This window comes from Tenrec ecaudatus, chromosome 10 (assembly GCF_050624435.1).
Source record: "Tenrec ecaudatus isolate mTenEca1 chromosome 10, mTenEca1.hap1, whole genome shotgun sequence".
Lineage (NCBI taxonomy): Eukaryota > Metazoa > Chordata > Mammalia > Afrosoricida > Tenrecidae > Tenrec > Tenrec ecaudatus.
In genome coordinates, this window is record NC_134539.1 from 158,482,790 (window position 1) to 158,506,213 (window position 23,424).

General features: G+C 52.8%; 2 protein-coding genes across 6 annotated transcripts in view; one reads left to right on the top strand and one right to left on the bottom strand.

The window, feature by feature from the left end:
- Positions 1-10,904, top strand: part of HEXD (hexosaminidase D) — a 14,752-nt gene extending 3,848 nt beyond the window's left edge. For 3 of the 4 annotated variants that reach the window (XM_075562422.1, XM_075562423.1, XM_075562424.1), the window contains 11 exons: positions 2,406-2,515; positions 5,838-5,925; positions 7,176-7,340; positions 8,135-8,339; positions 9,141-9,212; positions 9,293-9,488; positions 9,577-9,659; positions 9,964-10,042; positions 10,112-10,213; positions 10,310-10,399; positions 10,495-10,904. In XM_075562422.1, coding sequence (XP_075418537.1) covers positions 2,406-2,515; positions 5,838-5,925; positions 7,176-7,340; positions 8,135-8,339; positions 9,141-9,212; positions 9,293-9,488; positions 9,577-9,659; positions 9,964-10,042; positions 10,112-10,213; positions 10,310-10,399; positions 10,495-10,666 — 1,362 coding nt within the window. In that variant the 3' untranslated portion in view covers positions 10,667-10,904. The remainder of the gene's footprint in view (positions 1-2,405; positions 2,516-5,837; positions 5,926-7,175; positions 7,341-8,134; positions 8,340-9,140; positions 9,213-9,292; positions 9,489-9,576; positions 9,660-9,963; positions 10,043-10,111; positions 10,214-10,309; positions 10,400-10,494) is intronic. The other variant, XM_075562425.1, reaches the window with a different exon arrangement.
- Positions 10,905-11,022: 118 nt separating this feature from the next.
- CYBC1 (cytochrome b-245 chaperone 1) lies at positions 11,023-16,558 on the bottom strand. Of its 2 annotated transcripts, none has more exons than XM_075562429.1 (7): positions 16,540-16,558; positions 15,538-15,662; positions 14,770-14,811; positions 14,489-14,562; positions 13,726-13,822; positions 12,453-12,597; positions 11,023-12,142 (listed from the first exon to the last, which is right to left on the bottom strand). In XM_075562429.1, the coding sequence occupies exons 2-7, from the start codon at positions 15,620-15,622 to the stop codon at positions 12,025-12,027; spliced, it is 561 nt and encodes a 186-aa protein (XP_075418544.1). In that variant the 5' UTR covers positions 15,623-15,662; positions 16,540-16,558; the 3' UTR covers positions 11,023-12,024. The 2 variants fall into 2 exon arrangements, with proteins under 2 accessions (XP_075418544.1, XP_075418543.1); XM_075562428.1 differs by having other exon boundaries at positions 16,461-16,555.
- Between the last annotated feature and the right edge of the window lie 6,866 nt (positions 16,559-23,424).

The following is a 23,424-nucleotide window of genomic DNA, read 5'->3' on the forward strand; positions in this document are numbered from 1 at the left end:
GACCATCTCTAGCCCAAACATACGAACATGTTCTTAGAAACATAAGAAAATGTATATGTCATCTTAAAATGAATAGAGAAAAGGATTGCAGTTAAAGATGTAAGAAAAAGGGTCTTTTAACTAAATAACATTATAAAAATGACAGTGACCAGGAGCATAGAACCGCAGAACACATGGCACAGTGCTGCAGCATTTCATATGAGGACAAGCATATCAAGAACAAGATGGAGACTATCGGGGTGGGGGGCACAACTTGGAAGTAGAAAAATTGTAAAAATGTGATAGACAGCAAGAAGGTGTGAAAAGATTGCTGGTAGAACTCAAGAACCAATTGTAGACGAAAGAAAAAAATTTCCCCCAGAAATGAAAACCAAACTACAAGCAGTAAAAAAATAAAGAGACCCGACGTGAGAAAGCAGCTCTCTAACAAGTTGAGCCAGGGTCAAGAAGGGCTCAGTTGCAATTGAGAAAGATAGATTGAGATATAAGAGAGAAGATAACAGAGGTGAGGCTTTGGGGGCTGGAGCAGCACAGACTCCACGGCCCAGAACGTTACTGATGCACAGTTCTTGTCACGTGTCCTGCATTCCATGACAAGTTCTCACACACAGGATTTGGTGACAGTTTGTTTGCAGGCAGACAAAGAAGCAATGATATTTCAGCCAGTTTGTCTACAGCCTGGAGGGGAGTGTCCCTGGAGCATGCTGTGTCTCAGCAGTCTCCCAGGGACAGGGGAGAAAGTGTTTTATCTTATTGAAGGCAGGACCTTCAGTGTCCAGCTCCCTGGGTAGGTAGGAGCTGTCACCTCTTTCCCAAGGGCCTTGCCTAGCCGGGTGGTCGTGACTTACTTGGAGAAGAAAAGGAGACTCACACTGCCCCATCAATGCACTCTGTTGCTCAGAAGCCCGGGGCAGCGTTCTGCTCCTGGTCTCTGTGTTCAGCGAATGTAGCACCAATATCTTTGCATTCACAGACTTTGGCACGTATTCCTTTCTCAGAATTCATCTTAAGACAATCTGCGCCCACAAGTACCAAAGTGAATAAATTACAAACCCAAACTTACTTCCATCCAGTCAGTTCTGACTCCTAGTGACCCTCTATGGGAGAGGACTGCCCCTTTGAGTTGGTGAGGCTGTAAATCTTTACAGGAGCAAGAAACGTCCTCTTTCTCCTGAAGTGCTTCCAGTGGGTTCGAACCGTTGGCCTTGTGGTTAGCACTCCCGCATATAACACACTGCCACATGGGACTGCATGGAGAACATCATCATCAGAAAAGAAACAAACATGAATAAAGAAAATTTTTAAGCGTTTTCACAAATTGCTAGCTATCGAAGATTGGCAAAAAAGATCCAACTTAGCTATAGCAGGAGTCGCCTTTTCAGTTCCCTGCTGCTGTGTCACAGACCACCTTGTGTCTCTGTGGCTGCTCTGGCTTGGCGGCTGCTGCCTGTGGTTGGAATCAAATCACCTGGCAGCTGGAAATGCCTAATGCCCAAGTGGTCATGCTCTGTGTTTGACAGCTTCTTTTCAACATGGTGGCCTCAGGGCAGGCAGTATCGCAAGAAGGCAAGGGCCGAAGGGTAAGACTTCTTTAGGTCTGAAGATCTGGGACCTCCCGCCTCACACCGCATGTGTTACTTTACTACCTACTATCGATAAAGCAGATCTTTACCAGCCTAGATCAAAAGGAGGGGCATCAACTCCACCTCTTGATAGGAGACACTGTGCATACAAGATCATGAGGTTCAAAAGTCCCGCAAAGAAGAGAACTACATCAATGGTGTAGAAATAATGCCAAGAGACTTCCCATAGAGAAGAGTTTCCTGAAATAAAAGAATTCTTGAATCTTAAGTATTAAAAGGACATGCCACATACCTGGGAATTTTTCTCTAGAATGATACACCATTGTATCTTCTACTAAACATTTCAGACTTAGAACATGAAAGAAAGAAAAAAATCTACTGGGGCCTCAGGAAAAAAGACTCGCTAACTCATACAGGGAGTGATACCCGGTTGGCATGGCACATTTCATCCGGATCGTTCCATGACAGGAGACAAGAGAGAAACAGATTTCAAATAGGAAAAATAAAGGTAAGTCCAGAAGCTCATGTCCAGTCTTGTTGGCCTTCAAATGTAGAAGCCACAAGCCAACTATTATGATATCCAAGAGCTGAATTCACTGAAGCTCAAGCTTCTGATATCCAAGAAAGGGCTTAGAGAAACTGCCCACCGCCACACGCACTCACACAGCAAGGCGACTACCAACCAGCCGCTCACTGTCATAGGGTCGATGGCCCTCTCTTTCTGCATCCTCTCCAGACTAGAGCGGACAGTGTCCCCAAGCTGTGTTTGTCCCTGGGTGTCCAGAGGGCCCCTGTTTCAGAACACCGTTCTGTCGCCTCCAGGTTTTCCCTCTGTTCCGTGCCCTGGGTGCGAACGCCCTTCTCATGGAGTACGAAGACATGTTTCCCTATGAGGGCCACCTCAAGCTGCTGCGAGCCCAGCACGCGTACAGGTATCTGTGACAGGAGCCTTCCTGCAGAGGAAGCAGTGGGGACCCCGGGTGGGGGCTGGGCGGGAACTGGAGGTACACAGAGGTGAGTCCCCCGCCAATGCTGTGAACTTGCTCCTGTTTCACTCGTCTCTAGGACCAGGGGCTTCAGAGAGATCATGGACAAAGTCCACCATGTTTTCATCCCATTTTCCCACAGAAAGCTCTTTGAAATCCTCTGGGACGTTTCTTTTTTATAAGAATACAACCTGTTCGGAAAGGAAAGAAAGCCCAATTTCCAAAGAGGCAGCGGTCCCAGGGGTGAGTCTAGGGTCCCAGTACCCTTTCTGGAGGCACAGTTCCATCCATAGCACCCTCCAAAGGAAGAAAGTGGAATGTGGTCAGTCATGACCATTTGAAAAAGAGTAAGAAAAAGTAGCCCCAAGAGAGGCCTCTTCTGCCAGCACCATTCTGGTCTTTCTCCCCTGAAGATAGGATTGTATGGTGTGCACAGTGGCAGGTCGTGCCCCGAGGGGTGGGGGCTGCTTTTTAGGCCACAGGTGAGAATGTGGGGTGGGGGGGAGCTCTCCATAGGACCAGATGTGGCATGGTCGGAATGCACCCCACTGGCTTTACCAAAATCTCCGTGGAAATCAGTACCCTGCAGAAAACCGGCAGAGGCCTTGACTGAGGCTATGGGGAAACAGGCTCTTAACCAGATATTCAAGAACAGGCGCATACTCTTTGTTCCTACGCGCTCTGCACTGACGACCCCCCACCCCCACCCCAGGCGCACACCCAGCTGTGTGGAGGGAGGGGTCGATAGGAAGGGTGCCACCTCCAGGAAGGCAAGGCCACCTCCAGGCCTTCTGTCTCGGTCCACGGTGAACGGGATTGTTTGAAGTGCAGCAGAGCCTTCTGGGACTTGGACAGGGTCTTAGAGCAGGTAAAGATAGGGGAGCTCCGGGGCACAATGATGCCCCATTGGGCTGTTAACAGACCAGCAGTTCAAGACCCCCAGCTGCTCGGCAGGAGAAAGAGGTGGCTTGCTGCTCCTATATACTAATAATTTATAAATTATCAAGGGCTCGTGAGGGTGGGAGGGAGGAAGAAAAAATGAGAAGCTGATACCAAGGGCTCAAGTAGAAAGAAATGTTTTGAAAATGATGATGGAAACAAATGTACAAATGTGCTTGAAACAATGGATGGATGGGTGGGTTGTGATAAGAGTTGTACAAGCCCCCAGTAAATGTTTTTAAAAAAAGAGTTACTCACTTGGAAACCCACAGGAGCAGTGCTGCCCGCGCTGTAGGGTTGAAAGGGACTTGTGCCGCAGTTCAGCTGCAGCAAGGTCCGCGGGTCCCTCAAGGTGGGTCACGGCGTCGGTGCATGGGAGACAAACCACGCGACTCAAAGGTTGCGGTGACTGTTCCAATTTTATTCATGCAAAGCTTCAACTTATATATTCTTTTTATTGGCTTAAAGTTTATGGCCTGAGGTCATTCATCAGGAAATTCTCAGACCACAAAACCGTGATGTTACATAATCACATTTCTTTACTCTCAGTGAGATACACATCATGATTCTTGGTTAAAAATTAGTACATCTTGAAACTAAAACTGTCTCAACTACAAGGGTGATAGACATAAAGCTTCTAACAACAACTGAGCACACTTCATCCAACTAGGGCACATTGTTCTAACTATGAAATCAATAGAGCATTAATGTATTTCATTATCAATCACAAAAGTTACTTGGAAGGCTTTGGCTGTTCTTTCTGTTCCTTCTTGGGCTGTTCCTCTAGGGTTTTCATTTCTTGTTCTTTTCCACTAAGTTCCCATAAATTAAACTCCCAAAAGTCTTTCTGTACCAAGGTATGAGTTGCCTCACAATAGGTAGCTTTGCGTCAGTGGACTTCAAACATCCCGGAGGCCCCTCTTCTTGCTAACCTTTCCATAAAACTTAAACTACTCAAAGGAACGTGTACACCTTCTTTGTTAACTATTCTTATGCCATTCTTATTATGAGCCCTCGTATAAGGTAAATCAGGGTCAGCAACTCTATTTCTCTTTGGGAGGGGGATACCATATTCTCCCCCCTATGCAGTAACCAATATCAGGAAAGGGAAAACTGTGGGAAGAGGATGATAAACTTTTTTAGGATCTTGCACAAAAGTTTCCAAACGAGCCTCTGAGATTTCCGTGGGTTTCGGTTGCAATAGCTCAGCCTGCTCAAGATCTAACAAATTCCTTAAGGGGGTTTCTGGCTTCCAGTTTCTAGTGTTATTACACAATACACTTTGCACACAGTCAGGACGTGGATCTTTCAAAGCCATAGGAAAGGGAGTAACCTCAAGTTCTGGGGAATTTCCTCAGTGGACATCAGTTGATTCCTAAAAGGGGAGGTGAGCAAAATTATCAAGAACCAGAGAGCAGCTACAATTATCAACAATGATATCAGGCCAGTAATCCTAAAGTGTTCCCTGGAGAGACTTCCTTGCTGGAGCCTTTGAATGCTCCTCCTCCATGAGCTGACTTTGTCAAGGCCCATGGTTGGAAGTGATCTCGGCAGACTTGGCGGCGGGAGCTTTGTTAACGCAGTTTAGACAGTGAGTGCGAGGCTGACGGGCTGTTGGGAGGTCCAGACATGGAAAGGTGCAGTCTCGCCTCCTCTTATGAGGTGGTGTGTTCCTAGGTAGCAGCTCCCAGCTGAGGACAGGACAGTGGCCCTCCCCAGGGTGGCCCCTACAGCCCACGTGAGCTCGAACATGGGCTCTGGGCCTCTTCCAGCAACTAACTACTGAGGAGGGAGGCAGATTCCCAGGCCCACTCGCCACTATATAGAAATGTGGAACGCCTTCTCAGGTAATGGCCAGGCTGCACTTGCCCCTGGCAGGACTTGGCCCTGGGACCAGAGCCGAGTAGCTAGTGCTGAGCAAGGGTCCTGGAGGACCGGGAAGAGCATCCCCCAGGTCACAGCGTGGGAGCCTTCCCTAGGAGCGCCACTCCCCTCTGGCCTCTGCACACAGTGGGCCCTTAACTCCCGGGAGGCCCTGCAGTGTCTGATGGGAAGGCGTGTGTTGGCCTAGGGGAGTGTGCACAGAGCTATGCCGGGGGACAGAGGTGTGACTTCTGTGGGTGACTTTTGTCTCTCCCCAGATCCATTCCGTTGACTCCCTTCCTCTCATGGCAACCCCAGAGGGGGAGGGGGAGGGGGATTGCCCCACAGGGTGCCCAAGGCTGTGAGTCATATGGAAGCAGAAGGCCACCTCTTTCTCCTAGGGGTAGCTAGGGTGTTCCAGTCACTGACCTATGGTCAGCGTGACCCTGGCCCCCGTGTCTTGCAGTCCCTCGGAGGTGAGAGCCATCCTGCACCTGGCCAGGCAGCACGAGCTAGAGGTGATCCCTTTGCTGCAGACATTCGGGCACATGGAGGTAAGAGGACGGGGAGGTGGCCTGGGCCCGCGGGTAGGGCTCTGGCTGAGGCTGGCCAGGCTCAGTGCCCAGGCTTGGGGGAGCTGGCAGGACCAAGGAGCATTGTTTTTGTGGTCTGTGCGTGGAGGTAAACCTTCAAACAGACCTACGGCGTTTCCAAGCTTCTGCACTTCTGGGCCCTGGCCGTGGGTGTCCGCACCCTGCCAGGCCAGCCGAGCTCGTCTGCCTTCAGCCGTCCCCTTCAATTTAACTGGAAACGCTGCTCCTGGAAGAGGCTGTGTAGGACATGTCTGCTTTCTTCCTTAAGCCCGCCCTCCCACCCCACCCCCCACATGCCTGGGATCTCCCTCCAGTGAAGTAGTTTGGTCTCCAGGGTTTAGTGTCTCCCGCTTGCTCCATAACCGTGTGCAGAGTCCCCATGAGTTGGGGTCGACTCCCTGGGCAGCAGTGGCTGCCCTCAGCCACAGGTCAGGGGACTCACAGGCAGGTCATGACACCACTGACTGGACACTTCCTTAACTGGTGCCCTTGGCACGCTTGTCGCCCTGGTGGTGGTGGCTTTTGCTAGTGGGTCAGTGGCCTGCCCTTCCCTCAGCGCCAGGCACTGGTGACCCTGCTCAGGTCGTGATTCCAGGGTTTGCCCTGCCTGCTTGCGGGCTGGAGCGCTCAGAGTGCAGCCAGTTCTCAGGCCTGCCCCGTGTGGGGGGTCTCCCCCGTTAGCTTTTGCTGGGGTATTCATGTACCCCAGTGGTGATGGAATTGCCCAGCGTCTGTAGTTGTCTTGGGGGAGAGGACCTGCTGGCTCTTGTGCTGCTGGGCCAGCCTGTCTGCATGTGAGCTGGAGTGGGCTCTGTCCTCTCCCAGCAGCAACCCTCAGGGTCTGTAACCAGTTGGTGGGGGTCGGGGGGGAGACTTGTGTCCTCAGCTTGTCCAAGTTTGGGCGTCAGGGGACCATCAGCCCAGAGCCCATCCCCCCCCACCACCTGAGGCAGAAGTCAGGTACCCCTCCACACTGACCACCTTAGCAGTCCAGACCCAGCCATCCTGTACGCCACCTCCAGTGATGGCCACACAGACCGCAGCCTGTGTTGACTAAGTAACAGGACAACGCAGACCAGGATCAGGAAGCACCAGTGCTGGACAGCTCTCAGCCCCCTCTGCCCACAGCTGCCCTGGAGCCCCAGCTCTCCCCTCCCTCCCTCCCTGGCCTCAGTGTCCCCACTGAGCCTCTGATGGAGTTCTCTCTGCAGTTCGTGCTGAAGCACAGGGCCTTTGCTCACCTCCGGGAAGTGGCCCTTTTCCCCAACACCCTGAACCCCCACGAGGCGGAGTCGCTGGCGCTCGTCGGAGCCATGGTCGACCAGGTCATGGAGCTGCACCAGGGGGCTCGGTGGCTCCACATTGGTTGTGACGAGGTACGGGCCCTCCCCCGGCAACATTCTTTTTACTGCACTGCTTCTCGCTGCTGCTGCTGCTGCTGCTGCTGCACAGAGAAGCCTTCCCCCCAGAGTAAGAAGACAGGCTCCCCCAGGGACAGCAGTCAGGCGGCTGGGCCTTCCGTGGATGCGTGTTTGGCACGTGACTGGCGTCCACCTGAAGAAAGGTGGTCTGAGATGGTGGCAGGAAGGACAGTTGGATAGGCGATGGCCTGGTGACCCAGAGTCTGAGCAAGCACCCGGCTGCCAATCAGCTGGCCCAGAGCCGCCTTTTCTCCCAGAGAAATCTTCTCTTTCTGGTTGTGGGACACACAGGACCGCAAATGCACCCACGGCTTTGTTAAAACTCGTGCTGGGGTGAGCTCACTCCGCGCCCACCGCCTGGCTAGTTCTGGAAACTGCTCACACTTGAACCAGTCCCGCAACTCCATGCCCCGGCTAACCTGGCTGCCACTGGGTCGCCCCTCACCCATGTGGTGGGTGCTCAGGGCACTGATTCTCATCAAAGGCTGGATGGTGCTCCACCACATGGCTGGGCCGTGTCCTGTCCCTCCGTCTGTTTGTCCACTTGACAGACAAGGTCATTGCAAGTGTGGCCTCTTGTGAGGCGTGGTGCTGGGTTGGAGCTCCTCCCCCACCCCAGTGATTCTCCCCCACCCCCCCGCCCTGACCTGTCCAAGGACCCTTCACTGGGGACCAGCAGGGCCCAGGTCCCCTCCCTCCAGGGGCCACAGTTCTCCCCTCCTAAGGGCCCTCGTGGTTCTCGCCCTCAGGTCTATTACCTTGGGGAGGGGGAGGCCTCGAAGCAGTGGCTACAGCAGGAGCAGAACAGCCAGGCCACACTGTGCCTGTCACACATGAGGGCCGTGGCCAGCCATGTGCGCATCCGGCACCCAGACACGACACCCCTGGTGTGGGATGACATGCTGCGTGACATGCCGGAGGGCCTCCTGGAAGGTTGGACCCCAGCCCACCTAGGTGGGTGGGTGGGCAGACCTGGGCAGGGGGTGGCTTTGAGACCTCTCATTTCTAGAGGCAGCCAGGCAGGCCAAAGCCTGCTGCTTTCAGGGGTCCTTGGGCCAGTGGCCCCAGGTTGTGTCCAAGCCCATGGATCAGGGGTAGGGGCCCATGGGTAGATCTGAGGTAGGCTGGCGGAAGAGGCCCTGGGTGCTGCCGCCCTTGCCCACCACCCTGGCTGGCAACCTCAGCCACAACCCCCATGGCTGGCCTGCCTGGCCAGCCATCTGGGCAAGCCAGATGGTGGCAGAAGCAGCTCCCCATCCCAAAACGACCCAGGCTGGTACTCCCACACCTCCAACAGTCTGTTCCCGCCAGGCAAGAGCCCCGAGCAGACAGCCGACCTGGTGGCACCAGCTGCAGGTGGTCACTTAGCTCTAATTAGAGTGGTCTGCTCCATGTGTCCTCTAATGGCCCCTGCTGGACATCAAGGCACAGCCCACCTCCATCCTCGAAGATACTGCTGGGCTGGTACAGCGCCTCAGTCCCTCAGGGCCAGTGGAGGAGCTCAGCTAGCCACCCATCAGCTGCTCATGAAGGATGCTGTCTGGTCACCGGCCTCCTTGACAGTTGAGCCTCAGAAACCTTGTAGGGCCCCGAGATGGTTCTGCATTTCAGCCCCTTGGAGGCATCTCCAAAGCAGTGTGCGTTTGTGCATGTAGTGCAGGTCCCAAGAACCAAAATCTAGTTGGGACAGGACCTGGGTTGGGGACAGCAGAAGGATCCCCTAGCCCCATGGGAATATGTCCCCTGTCCCTGCAGAGTCCGGGGTGCCACAGCTGGTGGAGCCGGTGCTCTGGGACTACAGGGCCGACCTGGATGTCCCCAGCAAAGGTCAGTGCACATCTAGGCCTGAGCACCCGGCCTGAGACCATCCGGGGGCCCAGTGAGCAGGTCTCCTCTCCCCCCAACAGTCGTCCTCATGGAGAAGTTCCGCTCGTGCGGCTTTCCCCGGCTCTGGGCCGCCAGTGCCTTCAAGGGGGCCACAGGGGCCCACCAGGCGCTGACCCCCGCCGAGCACCACCTGCGGAATCAGCTGCAGTGGCTGCAGGCTGCCCAAGCCGGGCCCGCTGGGGCGCTGCAGGGAATCATTCTGACTGGCTGGCAGAGGTGTGTCCCACTGGGTGAGGGCAGGGTGGTGGGCCCGGGGGCCCCAGGCCCAGAGCAGGGCAGCCCCTGAACCCTCTCTGGGCCACAGGTACGACCACTTTGCGGTGCTGTGCGAGCTGCTGCCTGTGGCCATCCCGACGCTGGCCATCTGTCTGCAGTCCCTGTTGCATGGTGTGCTCTCCCCTACTGCCTCGGCCCAGCTGGGGGAGGGGGCACTGGGCAGGGGTCTTTCTCTCACATCCACCCTGGGCCAATGCCTACCCGGAAGGGCAGGGTTTTCTGGGCGGGGTGTGGGCTGCTACTGTCAGGGCGTGGCGCTGCAGCCCAGGTCTTATATAAAGTCCCACCCCATGGGGCTCATGGGAGTCCATCCCCTCAAGAAGGGGCCTGTGCCCACCCTCAGGCCTCAAGGTCCCCAAGGCGGAATGGGCCGGGGCCCTGGGGCCAGCTTGGTGAGTCCACCCATCTGCTGCAGGCAGCTTCAGTGAAGAGGCAAAGGCCATGGTGCAAAGCTGCCTTGGGGTCTCCAGCCTGGACCTGACTGACTTCATGAGGTACCCCTCCCTCCACAAGCCCCATCCCCTCCCTCAGACCACCATTCTCACCCCCCCCGCTCTTGGCAGGGAGGGTGCTTGCTCCTTTCCCGGCAGTGACATACTCGCCCTCGTCACGCAAGTCGGCCTCCATCTGCGGAGCTCTGTGGAGGCTCTGCTGGACGGGAACAGGTGAGACTCCCCCCCCCCCATTCCTGCCACCTGCACAGGTAGGGTGGGACAGGGCCACCTGGTCAGCTGGACCCTGGATGTGTGTGGTTTGCCCAGGTACGTGACGGGTTGGTTCAGCCCCTACCACCGCAGGCAGAAGGTCATCCACCCAGTCATGGTACCACACATCCAGCCTGAGGTGCTCAGGTAATGCCCACACCCTGAACCTAGTGCCACCCTGCCCCAGGGAGTGCCCGCCTTTGGCGTACCCTGCTGGAGCACAAGGCTTTCTGTCATCCTAGCCTCCTGGGCCGCTGGGCCACCCTGCTGCCGGAGCTGGAGGCCGCCCTGGCGCGCGTCTTTTACCCAGATGCTGTGGAGGAGTGGCTGGAGGAGAATGTGCGCCCCAGCCTCCAGAGGCTGCAGAGCCTGGCCCAGGACCTTAGCCAGGCCATCGGCCAGCCGGGGCCCTGAGTGGGGGTGTGGAGCCCGCAGCCAGGCAGGTCCCATGGACTCGATAGCAGGAGGGGATCCTGAGAGCAGGAATGCCCCAAAGACAAGGGGGAGCCCCATAGTGGGGTGGGACCCTAAGGACACCCCATATTGTGCTGGGACCTGAGAGCCCAGGGCCAGAGACCCAAAAGACTTCCCCACCCATGTCCAGGCTGCTGGCACCTGCGGGGTGTTTGAAATAAAGAGGTGTGGGATCGTGTGAGCATGACTCTTCTGTTCCTCCCTGACCTTCCCCTTGGTTTCCAGAAGGGCCTGCAGACCCTACCCCTGCTTTGGAACATATCCAGCCCTAGGGCTTGGGCCCTTCAGACTCAGGCTATAGCGTTTTGTACCTTTATTTAGAAAAAAGAATATTCAAACTTAACCATGTTTAAAAAAAAGAACTTTGGCATTGAAACCGCCAGGTCCCCAAACTAAGGGTTGCTTGGTGCTATCCCCTGGTAAGGCGGGCAGAGGCTCCTCTCCATCCAGGGGCCAGGCCTCGTCCCGGCCATGGCTGTCTCGTTCCGGGGGAGGCAGCTTGGGCAACGTTAGCCCTCCAGGGCCTCCAATGCAAGGCCTGCGGCTGGTGGTACCTGGGGCAGGGCTGGGACGAGCACGGCACCCCAGCAAGGGCAGTGGGCTGAGCACTGGGCTGCCAACATCAAGGTCGTCCACTGAAGCCCCAGCTACGTGAGGGGACAACACAGCCTGCTTCCAGGAAGAGCTGCTGCGCCTGCTCCCGCGGAGCAGGTCCACTGTCCCGTCGGCTGTGAGTCAGGACGGGCAGTGGATTTGATTGCAGGAGCAGGAAGGATGGAAACCAGAAGACTGCTCCGGGACAGGGCTGTCAGTGCCCTGCCCGATGTCACCGCTAGAAGCAGGATCTGGTCTTTGGGGTCTTGGCTGAAGGTGAAGGGAAGGGCGGCACCACAGCCCACTGTCCCTCCACCCCATGGGCCTTCTGCGACCCTGAGGGCTGTGTGCCCAAATGGAGAAGGGGCACCAAGAGGGGAAGGGTGCAGAGGTTCAGACCATGCTGCAGGCATCCACGTCCACCAAGGGCCTGCGGTCTAGGACCTTTGTGTCTGTGGCGTTGCTGCCCACCAGGGCCACTCTCCACCCAGTGCCCTACACGCAGTGTGGGTCCTGGACATGGTTGGGCGGTTTGAGGGGAGGGGGTGGAGCCCAAGCCCCTCAACAGCCAGGGGAGCCCCAGGCAGACATGCAGCCTTGGGGGGTCAGAGCTCAAAGCAATAAGTCTAGGGCACGTGGTGGAAGGGGTACAGGACCCCGCCCAGTGTGCTAGGAGGGGGCTTCTAGGGGGCAGGCCCGGGCCCTCAGCTGTGGTGCCCTGGGTCAGCCTCACTGTCGCTACTCTGGGAGGGGTCTCCAGGGCTCTCAGGGCGGTGCAGCTCCAGGAAGCTGGTGATGAGATTGGCAATGGCTTCCACATCGCTGAGACCAGTGCGGAAGAAAGAGCAGTTGGTAACTGGAGGCCCCATTTCTGCCCCACCCAGGCCTCTCACCCGGGGCCAGTCAAGCCTCTAGTTCTGCTGACACCCATAGCCTGGAACTGTTGGTACATAACCCGCAGGCACACCACCTTCCTGGGGCACCCCAGGCACCCCTCCCCCCACTGCACCAGCATGCACTCCATCCCTGGGCTCTCTCCTCCTAATCCCACCTATCCCACCAGTGGGTTGATTTCCTGCCCACCCCCAACACTGACCAGTGCTGGATGCCCCCACCCGCCCAGAGCTCTCACCTTCGGTGGCCCATGACTGTGCTCTGGGTGAGGGGGTGGGAGAAGCCTGTTGCAAATCGTAGCACAACCACGTAGCCCTTCCCAAAGTATCGGACCTTCTCCTCCTCGACATTCACATCCCGGATGTCGCTCAGCAGGACCACCACTGCAAGGGTACAGGTCAGCGAGACCCCCACATACCCACTCTGTACCTACAGACGGGGTTCACGTCCACCATCGGGCGAAGGCCCTGTGCCTTTACACTTGGAGGTGCTCCCCAGCAGGCACCACCCAGCCCTCATCTAGATGTCAGATGACCACGAACACAAAAGATTTCAGAGGAGGCTCCTACTGGCCACCTCCAGTCCGGGGGAGGGGTCATCGCACTGACTACAGTCGGCAAAGCAGGTGTGGGGGCGCAGTCAGCAAGGCAGTGAGGCCTGTGGCAGCCTCACCACCATGGAAGAGCTCATTCCTGAGTGTTACCTCTAGCACGCCAGGCATCAGCTGGCCTCGAAGTTGTACCGCCCCACTCTGCATCCCTGCCATTCCCAAACTCACTGCCACCTAGTGGCATGTGTCTCAGCAAGCCTACTACAGGACAGGATAGAGCTGGCCTTTGGGGATTCCAGGACTTTTGATCTTTTCGGGAGCTTCCTCCTCCTCCTCCCCAAACCGCTGGTGGGCTCCAACCACCAGAGCTCCAGTGACTGGGTTATGCTTCCTTTACCCACAAGTTTTGGGGATAGCTGCTGGGAGACCACCCCCATCTCAGGTACCTGGGCCAGCCCCTGGATTCTGCAGCCCTTGGGGGCCACCAGGAGCCTTAGCACAGGCCCCACCCCCAAAGTACCCACAGCCTGAGACCAGGCCACTATCCTCTCCCCACTTCCCTCCAGGGGCCCCAAAGCCTTGCAGGGTATAGTGTCTGCATTCATTAACACAGCAGCTGTTGTGTGTGGGGGGGGGGGGGGAATGGGAGGGAAGAAATGAGCAGTGGGGAGGAATTGTATGGTGGATGGGAATTAAGCACCCCCTTACCCCCAGGAATCTGAATATTCCCCTGGGGCTTCTCTGCACATTGCTGAGTGAGCTCGGGAAGCCAGGCTACAGCAGCACCTGCCTTGCGGGGCACCTGAGGCTCCAGATGCCCTGCTGACTCTCCATGCACAGTAGTCAAGGGCACTGGGGTCCCCTCAAGGGCCCTCCCTCTCTAGCTGCAGGGCAGGGTCTGAGGGAACCAGATGCACCCCTACAAGAGCTCAAATCTGCAGTTGCCCCGTGCCAGCCTCACCTTGTTCCTGGCCTGCCCTGCAGAGAGTCAGAAGCTTCTTGTACAGGCTGGCTGTCTTCAGAACGGCTTTCCCAGTGCCCTTGTTGAAGATGGCTTCCTGGCAAACGGGGCACAGGGTGTCAAGTCTGGCTTTGGGTCTGCATGGTGGCCACCTCACCAACTCCAGAAGGCTTGGGTCCCACCACACCAAACAGAGAACACCCACCACCACCCTTCGCCCCACACAGACACGGGTAGAGTTACAGCCCATCACGCGCTACACTGTCAGTGAGCATTTGGGGTGGGGGGAGGTCTGGTCCCCCTACTGCCCCTAACCCGTCAGCCCAGGGTCGTCTCTCAATAGGACCAAACACCCTGAGTCCTCTTGTCCCTTATGAGGAGAGGGCAGTCACGTTGGCGCCAGCGCCTGGAGAGAAGGGCAGCCAAGAGGGAGGACTGGAGGGAAGAGGTCAGCGCACACTCGGGCCACGGGCAGGGGTGGGAGTGCATCTCCACTGAGGTTGACAGACTTGCCCCATCTTCTTCAGTAGGTGGCACCCAGGGCTCAAGATAGTCATAGGAAGCTTCTGAGAGGAAATGGCCCAGGACAGCCATAGACCCCAAGGTGCCGCCCAAACCCACCTGCAGGGCAAAGCGGTGTAGCAGGTCACATGCAGAGCCCATTGGACATGACCAGGCGGGGACCCGGCTACAGTGAGGTCCTACCATGCCCGGGGGTGCCACCTCCCTGTAGCCCCGTGTGGCCCCTGTGCCCAGCCCTTACCTCCCACTCCTCCAAGTTCTGCACCGCCACGAAGAGGCAGCCAGTGACATAGAAGAGCTTCCAGCCCAGACTGTCTGCAGGGCACACAGAGCTGAGGTGAGGCCTGGCCTGCGCCTTCCAGGCAACAGGGGCCGGAAGGGGTCTACCTGGAGGACTGCTTGGCCTGCAGGGCCCTGCCCCCACCCCACCCCACGCCTCTGGCCCTCAAGTAACCATCTGGGGACTGTTCCTCTTTCCCTTCCCTGGCACCGCGGGTGTTAGCAGTTGAGGGTGGCATTTACCTCCACTGTAGTAGGCGGCAGCCAGGCCGATGGACAGGATCCCTGCAGAGGAAAGCCAGCCCTTATGCCCTGTGCCCACAGCCTTCTGTGGCCAGTGATGGGCAAGATGGAGGGAAGCAGGAGCTGGGGTAGGGGGAAGCAACCAAAATTCTGAAGCCTTCACAAATGTCTATCTACACAGGCTCAGAGCAACAGGCCACACAGAGAGGGGCCCAAGAACGTGTGGTCTGAGAGAAAAGCAAGCCCAGCCCCCAGGAGTCCCGGTGCGTGCAGCAAGCACAGCTGCCACCGCCCCAAGCCTCCTCTCACCTGTAACAGGACCCTGCTGGGGGGCAGGAATTGGGGAGGTACCCTCCCCCTCACCAGACTCAGCACAGGCATGAGCTCAGCAAGTAGGAGCACCCTGTTTATCATATCCCAGCGCTAGTGTGGCATGCAGCAAGCTTTCAGTACAAGTGGTTGGTTCCCGTCCTTGTCACTAGACCCAGTGATAGCTGAGGCAGAGTGTGAGTCACAATCATTGAAGTTGACAAAGGAACCTGATGTGTCTGAGTGTGATGGGGAAATCCTGTGGCCTCAGAGAAAGTGCTGCCAAGGACATGAGGTGGTGAGACAAGACCAAGTGGGCATGAGTCTGTTATGAAACTGGTAGAAAAGAAACGAGTTAGTCCTTGTGATCTGGAGCTGCAGAGCCAAGCGGGAAAAACGGATTCACCTGTATGCTCTCTAGAGGTCATGTACTGGTTCTGCAAAGACCCAAATACTTACCAACAAGAAGAGACCAGGACCTGATGCCGGGGGCTCTCTTCAGGTGGAGGCGGGAGCCTGTGTGCACCTCCACCTGCATATACATCCCGGCCACTCTGGGACCACCCTCCACAGGGCACCAGGGGCTAGGGGAGAGCAGACACATACAGGTGGAGCCCTTGGGCCCACTGGCCAAAGCCAAATGCAGACCAGCCAGTCTGACCCACCGCAGACCCCGCCGTCGTCCCTTCAATTCCACTCCCGAAGGCTAAGGCTTGCTACACCAAGCACCCCAGCAGCCTTCAACCTGAAGCCCACAAGCGCCCCACCCGCACCCCCTACTTAGCCCTGCGCTGACTTCCACCATGAGAGGAAACAAAAAGGAAGGAAGAGGAGTTAGTGCTTCTTCTTTTAGTTAGGTTTCTAAAATTCTGGTCGCAGGGAGTCCCTGACTCGGGCTGCAGCAGTCAGCTCTGCCTGCCCGCCCAGAGGGCCGCTAACAGTCTGGGAGCTGAGAGCTACAGTTCCGGATACTTCCTCGGCCAGACTCCTTCCTATGTTGGGTCCAATCAGGTTTCTTATGTAAGTCATAAAACCACTGCTGTGAGGTGGATGCAGCTCCCACTGCCCTGCAGGACAGAACGCTCGGAGGGGCTTCGGGGCAGTCCATCCTCACGGCATCGGGCGACCCACCCGCGGCAGAGACGAGAACGCTTCCGGGCGCCCCAAACCCAACACTCCCCCCCACCCCACGTCCCCTGCCAATGGACCGGGTGCCTCTCGTCCACGCCGCCAGGCCGCCGCACTGCCCCAGCCGGCCTCCCGAAACTTCGGTGCAGAGCGCAGGGGACACGGGAAAGAAGCGCCAAGCCTCGCCAGTCTCGAGTCCCTGCCCACACCGCCCCAGCGGCACAGGTGGCCAGCCCCTGGCCGAGCGCGCCTACCGAGCAGACAACCGCGTCTGCGCCTCGGCGACGGACCAGAACCCTTGGGGAACGAATGGAGAGCGGGAGCGACACTCACTTCCGGACTCTCTGGGGCGGGAGCGAAACTCACTTCCGGGCCCGCTGGCGGGAATAGCGCTCACTTCCGGGCTGGCGGAGGCGGGCTCTCAGGGACTGGGACGACTTCCGGAGTCGACGCGGAAAGAGGGAACAGAGCCGCTCAGGCTTCCGTACGAGGTGGGCGCTGGCTTCCCTCCCCTCCCCTCCCCTCCCCTCCCCTCCCCTCCCCCCGACTGCCAATTTAATATTGGGCCCCAACCTGCACTACATGTCCCAAGGGCGTGTCAAGAGAGACTAGTCCCTGCTGAAGGACTTCATGGTTGCTAAAAGTAGCGGGCAGCGACAAAGAGGAAGACCTTCCACAAGACGGCTTGATGCAATGGCCTCCAACTCTGAGGATGACGCAGGTCCGGGCAGTGTTTCAGTCTGTTGTACTATGTGTTGCTTTGTGTCAGAACTGACTCTATGGCACCAAACAACTTGGACTGGGACAATGTGAAATAAAGCTCTCCTTGGATGGCAGAGAGAAAGATCAGGTTGTCTAGAGGCCTGTAAAGGTTTACAGTCTTGGAGACCCACAGGGGCCTCTGAGTCAGTATTGATTGGATGGCAGTGAGTCTGGAGTTGGGTTGGCTGTGTAACAGAAGAAATAAAATGCAGTTAGAAAATACAATGTGGGTAAACTGCATTGGTGACGGGGACTTATTCTTCGAGACCCAAGGAACCCCAGATTACCCTATACCTGGTTTAGAAGTATTGAAACTTAAAGATACATACAAAAGTATGGAAGTACTCATCTATGCCCCCCAAATTGGAAGGTAAGTATCTGACCAACCAACTGGAAGAGATCTCTAATGTACCCATTCCAAAGAAAGGTAACCCACAGAATGAAAATATTGACCATTATTATTGATATCAGATGCAAGTAAAATTCTACCAAAGATAATTCAACAACAGTTCCAGTAGTCCATTGACAGGGCACTGACAGAAATGCAAACTAGTTGAGAAGAAGATGTGGCATGAGGGAAATCATTGCTGACAGCAGATAGATCTAAAAGCAAGAGAATGCGAGGAAGATGTTTTATTGTGTTTTATTGACTATGCAAAGGAATTCGATTGTGTGGATCATATGGGATAGCCATGGGAATTCTAAAACACCTCATTCTGTTCATGTGGAACCAGTGCATGGGCCTAGCGGCAGTCTTTTGACCAGACAAGGGTATGCCACATGGTTTAAAATCAGGAAAGGTGTATATTAGGGTTATATCCTTTCATCATACTTATTTAATCTATATGCTGAGAGAGAAAAAACCTGAGAAGCTGGATCATATATGAAGAAGATCACTGCATCAGGCTTGGAGGAAGGCTTATTAACAACCTTTAATAGGCAAATAAGCACTTGCTGATAGGAACTAAAGACTACAGCCTTCAGTATGGATAATAACTCAATTAAAAGAAAACCAACATCTTCACAGCTGGACCAGTAACCAGCACTGTGATTAACAGAAAATATTGAAGTTGTCAAGGATTCTATTTGGCTTGGTTCCACAATCAGTGGTGTGGAAGCAGCCATCAAGAAATCAAAAGGCATATTGCATTGGTCAAGTCTGTCAATACAAGACCTCTTTAAAGTACTGAAGATCAGTGATGTCACTTTGAGGTCTGGTGCAAGCCAGGGTATTTTCAGTTGCCTCATACACATGCTTGTGAACGCTGGATAATAAGGAAGACCAAAGAAGAATTGATGCATCTGAATTATGTGAAGAGAACTAAAAATACTGGGGCTTTCAGAGGCGCCCTGATGGCACAGTAGTTACAAGTTGGGCTGTGATCTGCAAGGTCAGTAGTTCAAAACCACAGCTATTCCACTGGAGAAAGACAGAGTTTTCTACTCCCATAAAGAGTTTCAGTCTCAGAAACTCACAGGGACAGTTCTATCCTGTCCTATTGGGTTGCTATGAGTCAGCACTGTCTGCATTGAGTTTGGTTTGGTTTTTGGCCATAGCTTCAAGATAAACAAGTCTGTCATAGAAGTATAGATCTTATGCTCCTTAGAAGCAAAGATGGTCCCCAGAAGAATTTATTTCAGAGGACAGCACTGAAGCTGCAGCTCAAGGAGAGGGACATGTCTGATCAGAGCACATAGGAACAATTGAAGGGGAAGGAAGAGAGTGGAGCACATCCTGGCCCACCAAGCCTTGAGGACAATATTCCCGCTCAAAACAGCCAATCCACAGAAACGACCATATGGCTGGCCCCACTTTGAAACATGACATCCCTCAGTGACCCATAGCCCTACAGGGAACAACACTGGAGACACAGTGTAGGAATTGCACCTGAACTGATCCCACCACACCGAGGCAAAACACTAAGGGCGTGCAACCGAACAGCAAGGGGAACAGAGCAACAAAGTCCCCATCAGACTCGACTGGAAAATACTCCTAAAGGACAACAAAAGTCCTTGAACTAACTACAGGCTTTTCTTTATTGTTGTTAGGTTTTGGGTTTTTTTTCATTGGCTTGTTGTTGTTTTGGGGTTTTTTTGTTGTTGTTGTTGCTTTGTTTTGCTCTGTCTTGTTTTTGTGCATGTTATTATTTCTGCATGTCTGTCTAAATAAGAAAAGCTGGATGAATTATCTGGAGGAGAAAACAATGGGACCAATGGTTCCAGGGGGACATAGGAGAGGGAGAGGTGGGGAAAAAGGAAGTGGTGTTAACCAACCCAGGAACAAGGGAAAACTAGTGATCCAAATCGGTGGTGAGAAGGGTGTAGGAGGTCTGGTAGGGCATGTTCAAGGGCAATGTAACCTAGAGGAATTACTGAAACCCAAATGAACGCTGAGCATGATAGTGGGACAAGAGGAAAGTCAAAGGAAAGAGCGGAAAGAACTAGGAGACAAAGGGCATTTATAGAAGTCTAAATAAAGGGATGTACATATGTAAATATATATATGAGGATAAGGAAGTATATATGATGGGGAAGTATGTATGAAGTATATATGAGGATGGGGAAGATCTATGTGCATATACTTATAGGTTTAGTATTAAGGTAACAGATGGACATTGGGCCTCCACTCAAATACTCCCTCTATGCAAGAATATTTTGTTCTACTAAACTGGCATTCCATGATGCTCACCTTCCTGACACAGTTGCTGAAGACAAAGGGGGTGCATAAGCATATGTGGTGAAGAAAGCTGATGGAGCCCGGCTATCAAAAGATACAGTGCCTGGGGTCTTAGAGGCTTGAAGGTAAACAAGCAGTCATCTAGCCCAGAAGCAACCAAGCCCACATGGAAGAAGCACACTAGCCTGTATGATCATGTGGTGTTGAAGGGATCAGGTATCAGGCATCAAAGAACAAAAAATCGTATCATTGTGAATGAGGGGGAGTGCATATTGGGGACCCAGGACCCATCTGTAGGCAACTGGATATCCCCTTACAGAAGGGTTACGGGGAGGAGACAGTCCAATCAGGGTGCAGTGTAGCAATGATGAAACATACAACTTTACTTCCTAAATGATTCCTCCCCCACTGAACCCCCCCCCCCCGCCATCATGATCCCAATTCTACCTTACAAATCTGGTTAGACCAGAGGATATACACTGATACAGATAGGAACTGGAAACACAGGGAATTCAGGACAGATGATCCCTTCAGGACTAGTGGTGAGAGTGGCAATACCGGGACAATGGAGGGAGGGTGGGTTGGAAAGGGGGAACTGATTACAAGGATTTACATATAACCTCCTCCCTGGGGGATGGATAACAGAAAAGTGGGTGAAGGGAGACGTTGGACAGTAAGATATGACAAAATAATAATTTATAAATTATCAAGGATTCATGAGGAAGGGGGGAGTGAGGAGGCAGGGGAAAATATTGATACCAAGGGCTCAAGCAGAAAGCAAATGTTTTGAGAATGATGATGGCAACAAATGTACAAATAAGCTTCACACAATGGATGGATGGATGGATGGATGGATTGTGATAAGCATTGTACGAGCCCCCAATAAAATGATTCTTAAAAAAGAAGGATGGTGAGACTGTCAACTAGAATAGTCATCAACTTCCAAGCTTGCATACCCAAGACTGCACTCCTATCATACCCACTCTAGGCAGGTCTTTGACAGACATACGACACTGGTGACTAAGAAAGAATAAGCAACTGTTGGTCCAGGGTTGGATATTGGCGGGCGGGGGGTGGTGGTGGTGGTGGTTGGTTCTTGGTCTTGTTAGTGTGTGTGTGTCTTTGTGTTGCTTTTGTTTGTAGATCTATTCTAAGTCCATTGTTGGCACGTGACCTAGCCACTCCCTCATCTTCAAAAGCTACGGTGAGCATTCACCCTAATATCACTTGATCAACATTAAAAACAATGCTATGTGTCAGAGGTAACAATCTCAGTCCACTGGAAGAAGCAAGATAAAGTGGAACTAGCAAGTAACTAATGCACAGAGCTGAGGCATCTTGATGAGGTTAAAAGGCATAGGAACTGCTGAAAATGGCATTCGGAATGATCTTCGGGAGCTTTCAATGGATGGAGAAATGATCCAGACAGCTGTGAGAAACATTGTCAACACCCCAGCATGTGTTAGTTCCTCTTGGTAGCTGGCCAGCTGGTATCAACCCTGACTTAAGACTGTACCCTGAGGGGGGTCCAGAAGGGGAACTGGGCAGACTGCCATTTCCCATATGAGGTTACAGATGGGTGATCACGAGTGCTTACTGACAAACGCTCAAGAAATCCAATTTGTACCCACTTTAGCAAGAGAGGACTTTATTAGTTGATTTTTCAAAATCCGGCATCCAACTTCAGAAGACAAAATGGGCTGGTGCACCCAACATTGGTTTCATAAGCATCATATAGTCCCTAGCTCACAAGTCCCTCAGTGACAGAGTAGGATGGAGTTAACAATCCTCCTCACACACTGCCTATTTCCTTAATTTAAACTTTCTGTCTATGGGGGCAGATTCCCTTCCGCTGAACCCCCTTGATTAATCAGATTCACATGATGCCATTGCCCAGGTGCAGGTTTTTGGTGATAAATCAAGTCCAGAAGATAAATATTAAGGCAGTGTTTCTCAACCTGTTTGTCTCAACCCCTTTGGGAGCCGAACGACCCTTTCACAGGGGTCGCCTGACTCATCGCAGTGGCAAAATTACAGTTATGAAGCAGCAGCAAAAATAATTTTATGGTTGGGGGGGTCACCACAACATGAGGAACTGGATTAAAGGGTCAGGGCGCGGCATTAGGAAGGTTGAGAACCACCATACTAAGGTATTTGAACTCGATAACACTTTGAAGAGCAAAGCAATAAAATTGAAGCAATGGAAGACCAAATTAGTGAGCTTAAAGACAAATCACTAGAGACTATAACAATCCATAAAAGAACAAAATGAAATCTCAAGTAACAATTTTGTAAAGATGTGAATTCCAAACATGATCTCCAGAGTCAGTGTAATCCCAGTATCAGTATATATGTATTTTTAAATTCAATGGCATTCTTCACACAGAGTAGGAGGACAACAACTGACCTTTAATTGAAGCCTTCAGGATACTTGGGAAACCCAGACATGAATATGCCTGTTTGTGAGCCCATTCAACCTAAACCAAACCCACTGTCATCAGTCTGATAGGACTTACCGAGACCTACAAGACAAAAGTTGAACCATAGGGTTTCTAAGATATCGATCTTTATGGACAATGATTGCCCGTTTTCTTCCTCAGACATGCTTCTGAGTTCAGACCAGGGCTTCAAAGCAATGTGGTCAGCTGCCAGAGTTGAGCAAGGTTCCAATGCCTGTTTACCACTGGGGTCAATAATTCAACATATAAGAGATTTGATTGCTATGCAAGACATTTGTTTCTGCCCACCATAATGGAATTGTTTCGAATCTGGCTCAAAGCCCTCATGTGAACTACTGACCTGTGTTAGCCATTGTGCCACCAGGGCTTCTTGTGAACACTAGAGATGGCAGTTTTTGGGTCACTAGGAAAGTTAGCCCAATCTTTGTTGTTATTCGTGCCACTGAATTGGCTCTGACCAATAGCGATCCTTTGTACAACAGAACGAAACACTGTGCATTCCTGGACCATATTCTCATTGTTCCTATGCTTGAGACTGCAGCTTGTTGGGGGGGCTTCCTCTTTTTTGCTGCCCCTGTATTTTACCAACCATGATGTCCTTCTGTAGGGATTGGTTTCTCCTATCAATATGTCCAAAGATGAAATCTCACCATCCTTGCCTCTATGAAACATTCTAGCCATACTTCCTCCAAGATGTTGGACAGTGTAAGATATGACAAAATAATAGTAATTTATAAATTATCAAGGGTTCAGGAGGGAAGGGGAAAAATGAGCCGATGCCAAGGGCTTAGCCCTATAATGCCTGTATTTTTAATTTCAAGAAAAAAAATTTTTGTTTTTATTCTTTACTTTCAGTTATCAATATATATAACAACCAAAATATATTTTTTAAATTTTGCAATGTTTTTAAATGTAACCAAATCGTTACATTCGTCCATAGATTTATAATACAAGAATAAAAAAATGTACCTTCATGTCTATATTATTTTTCATCTTATTTTATTATTAAATAAAAACAAACTGAAAACTTATTTATAAAATATAATACAAAATTTAGTTGTTTATAATTTTATTGTGAACTTGAACGATTTTTTTCTTTTGTGATACAAAGATGAACTTTGATTTTGTTGCAGAAAAATACTGGCGCACTCTTGCCATTTACATTTTTGCATCTTCCTTTGTGACCTCAGGGTAATGGGGAAGACCATCCAAACGGGTATCTCTTCCAGGGATACTTTTGGTGGCAGGACTTCTTCTCTTTTTGTTAGCACGCTCAACATCAGTAAAGCTAGTAGAAGGTCTGCCTCTTTTTGTTGGTGT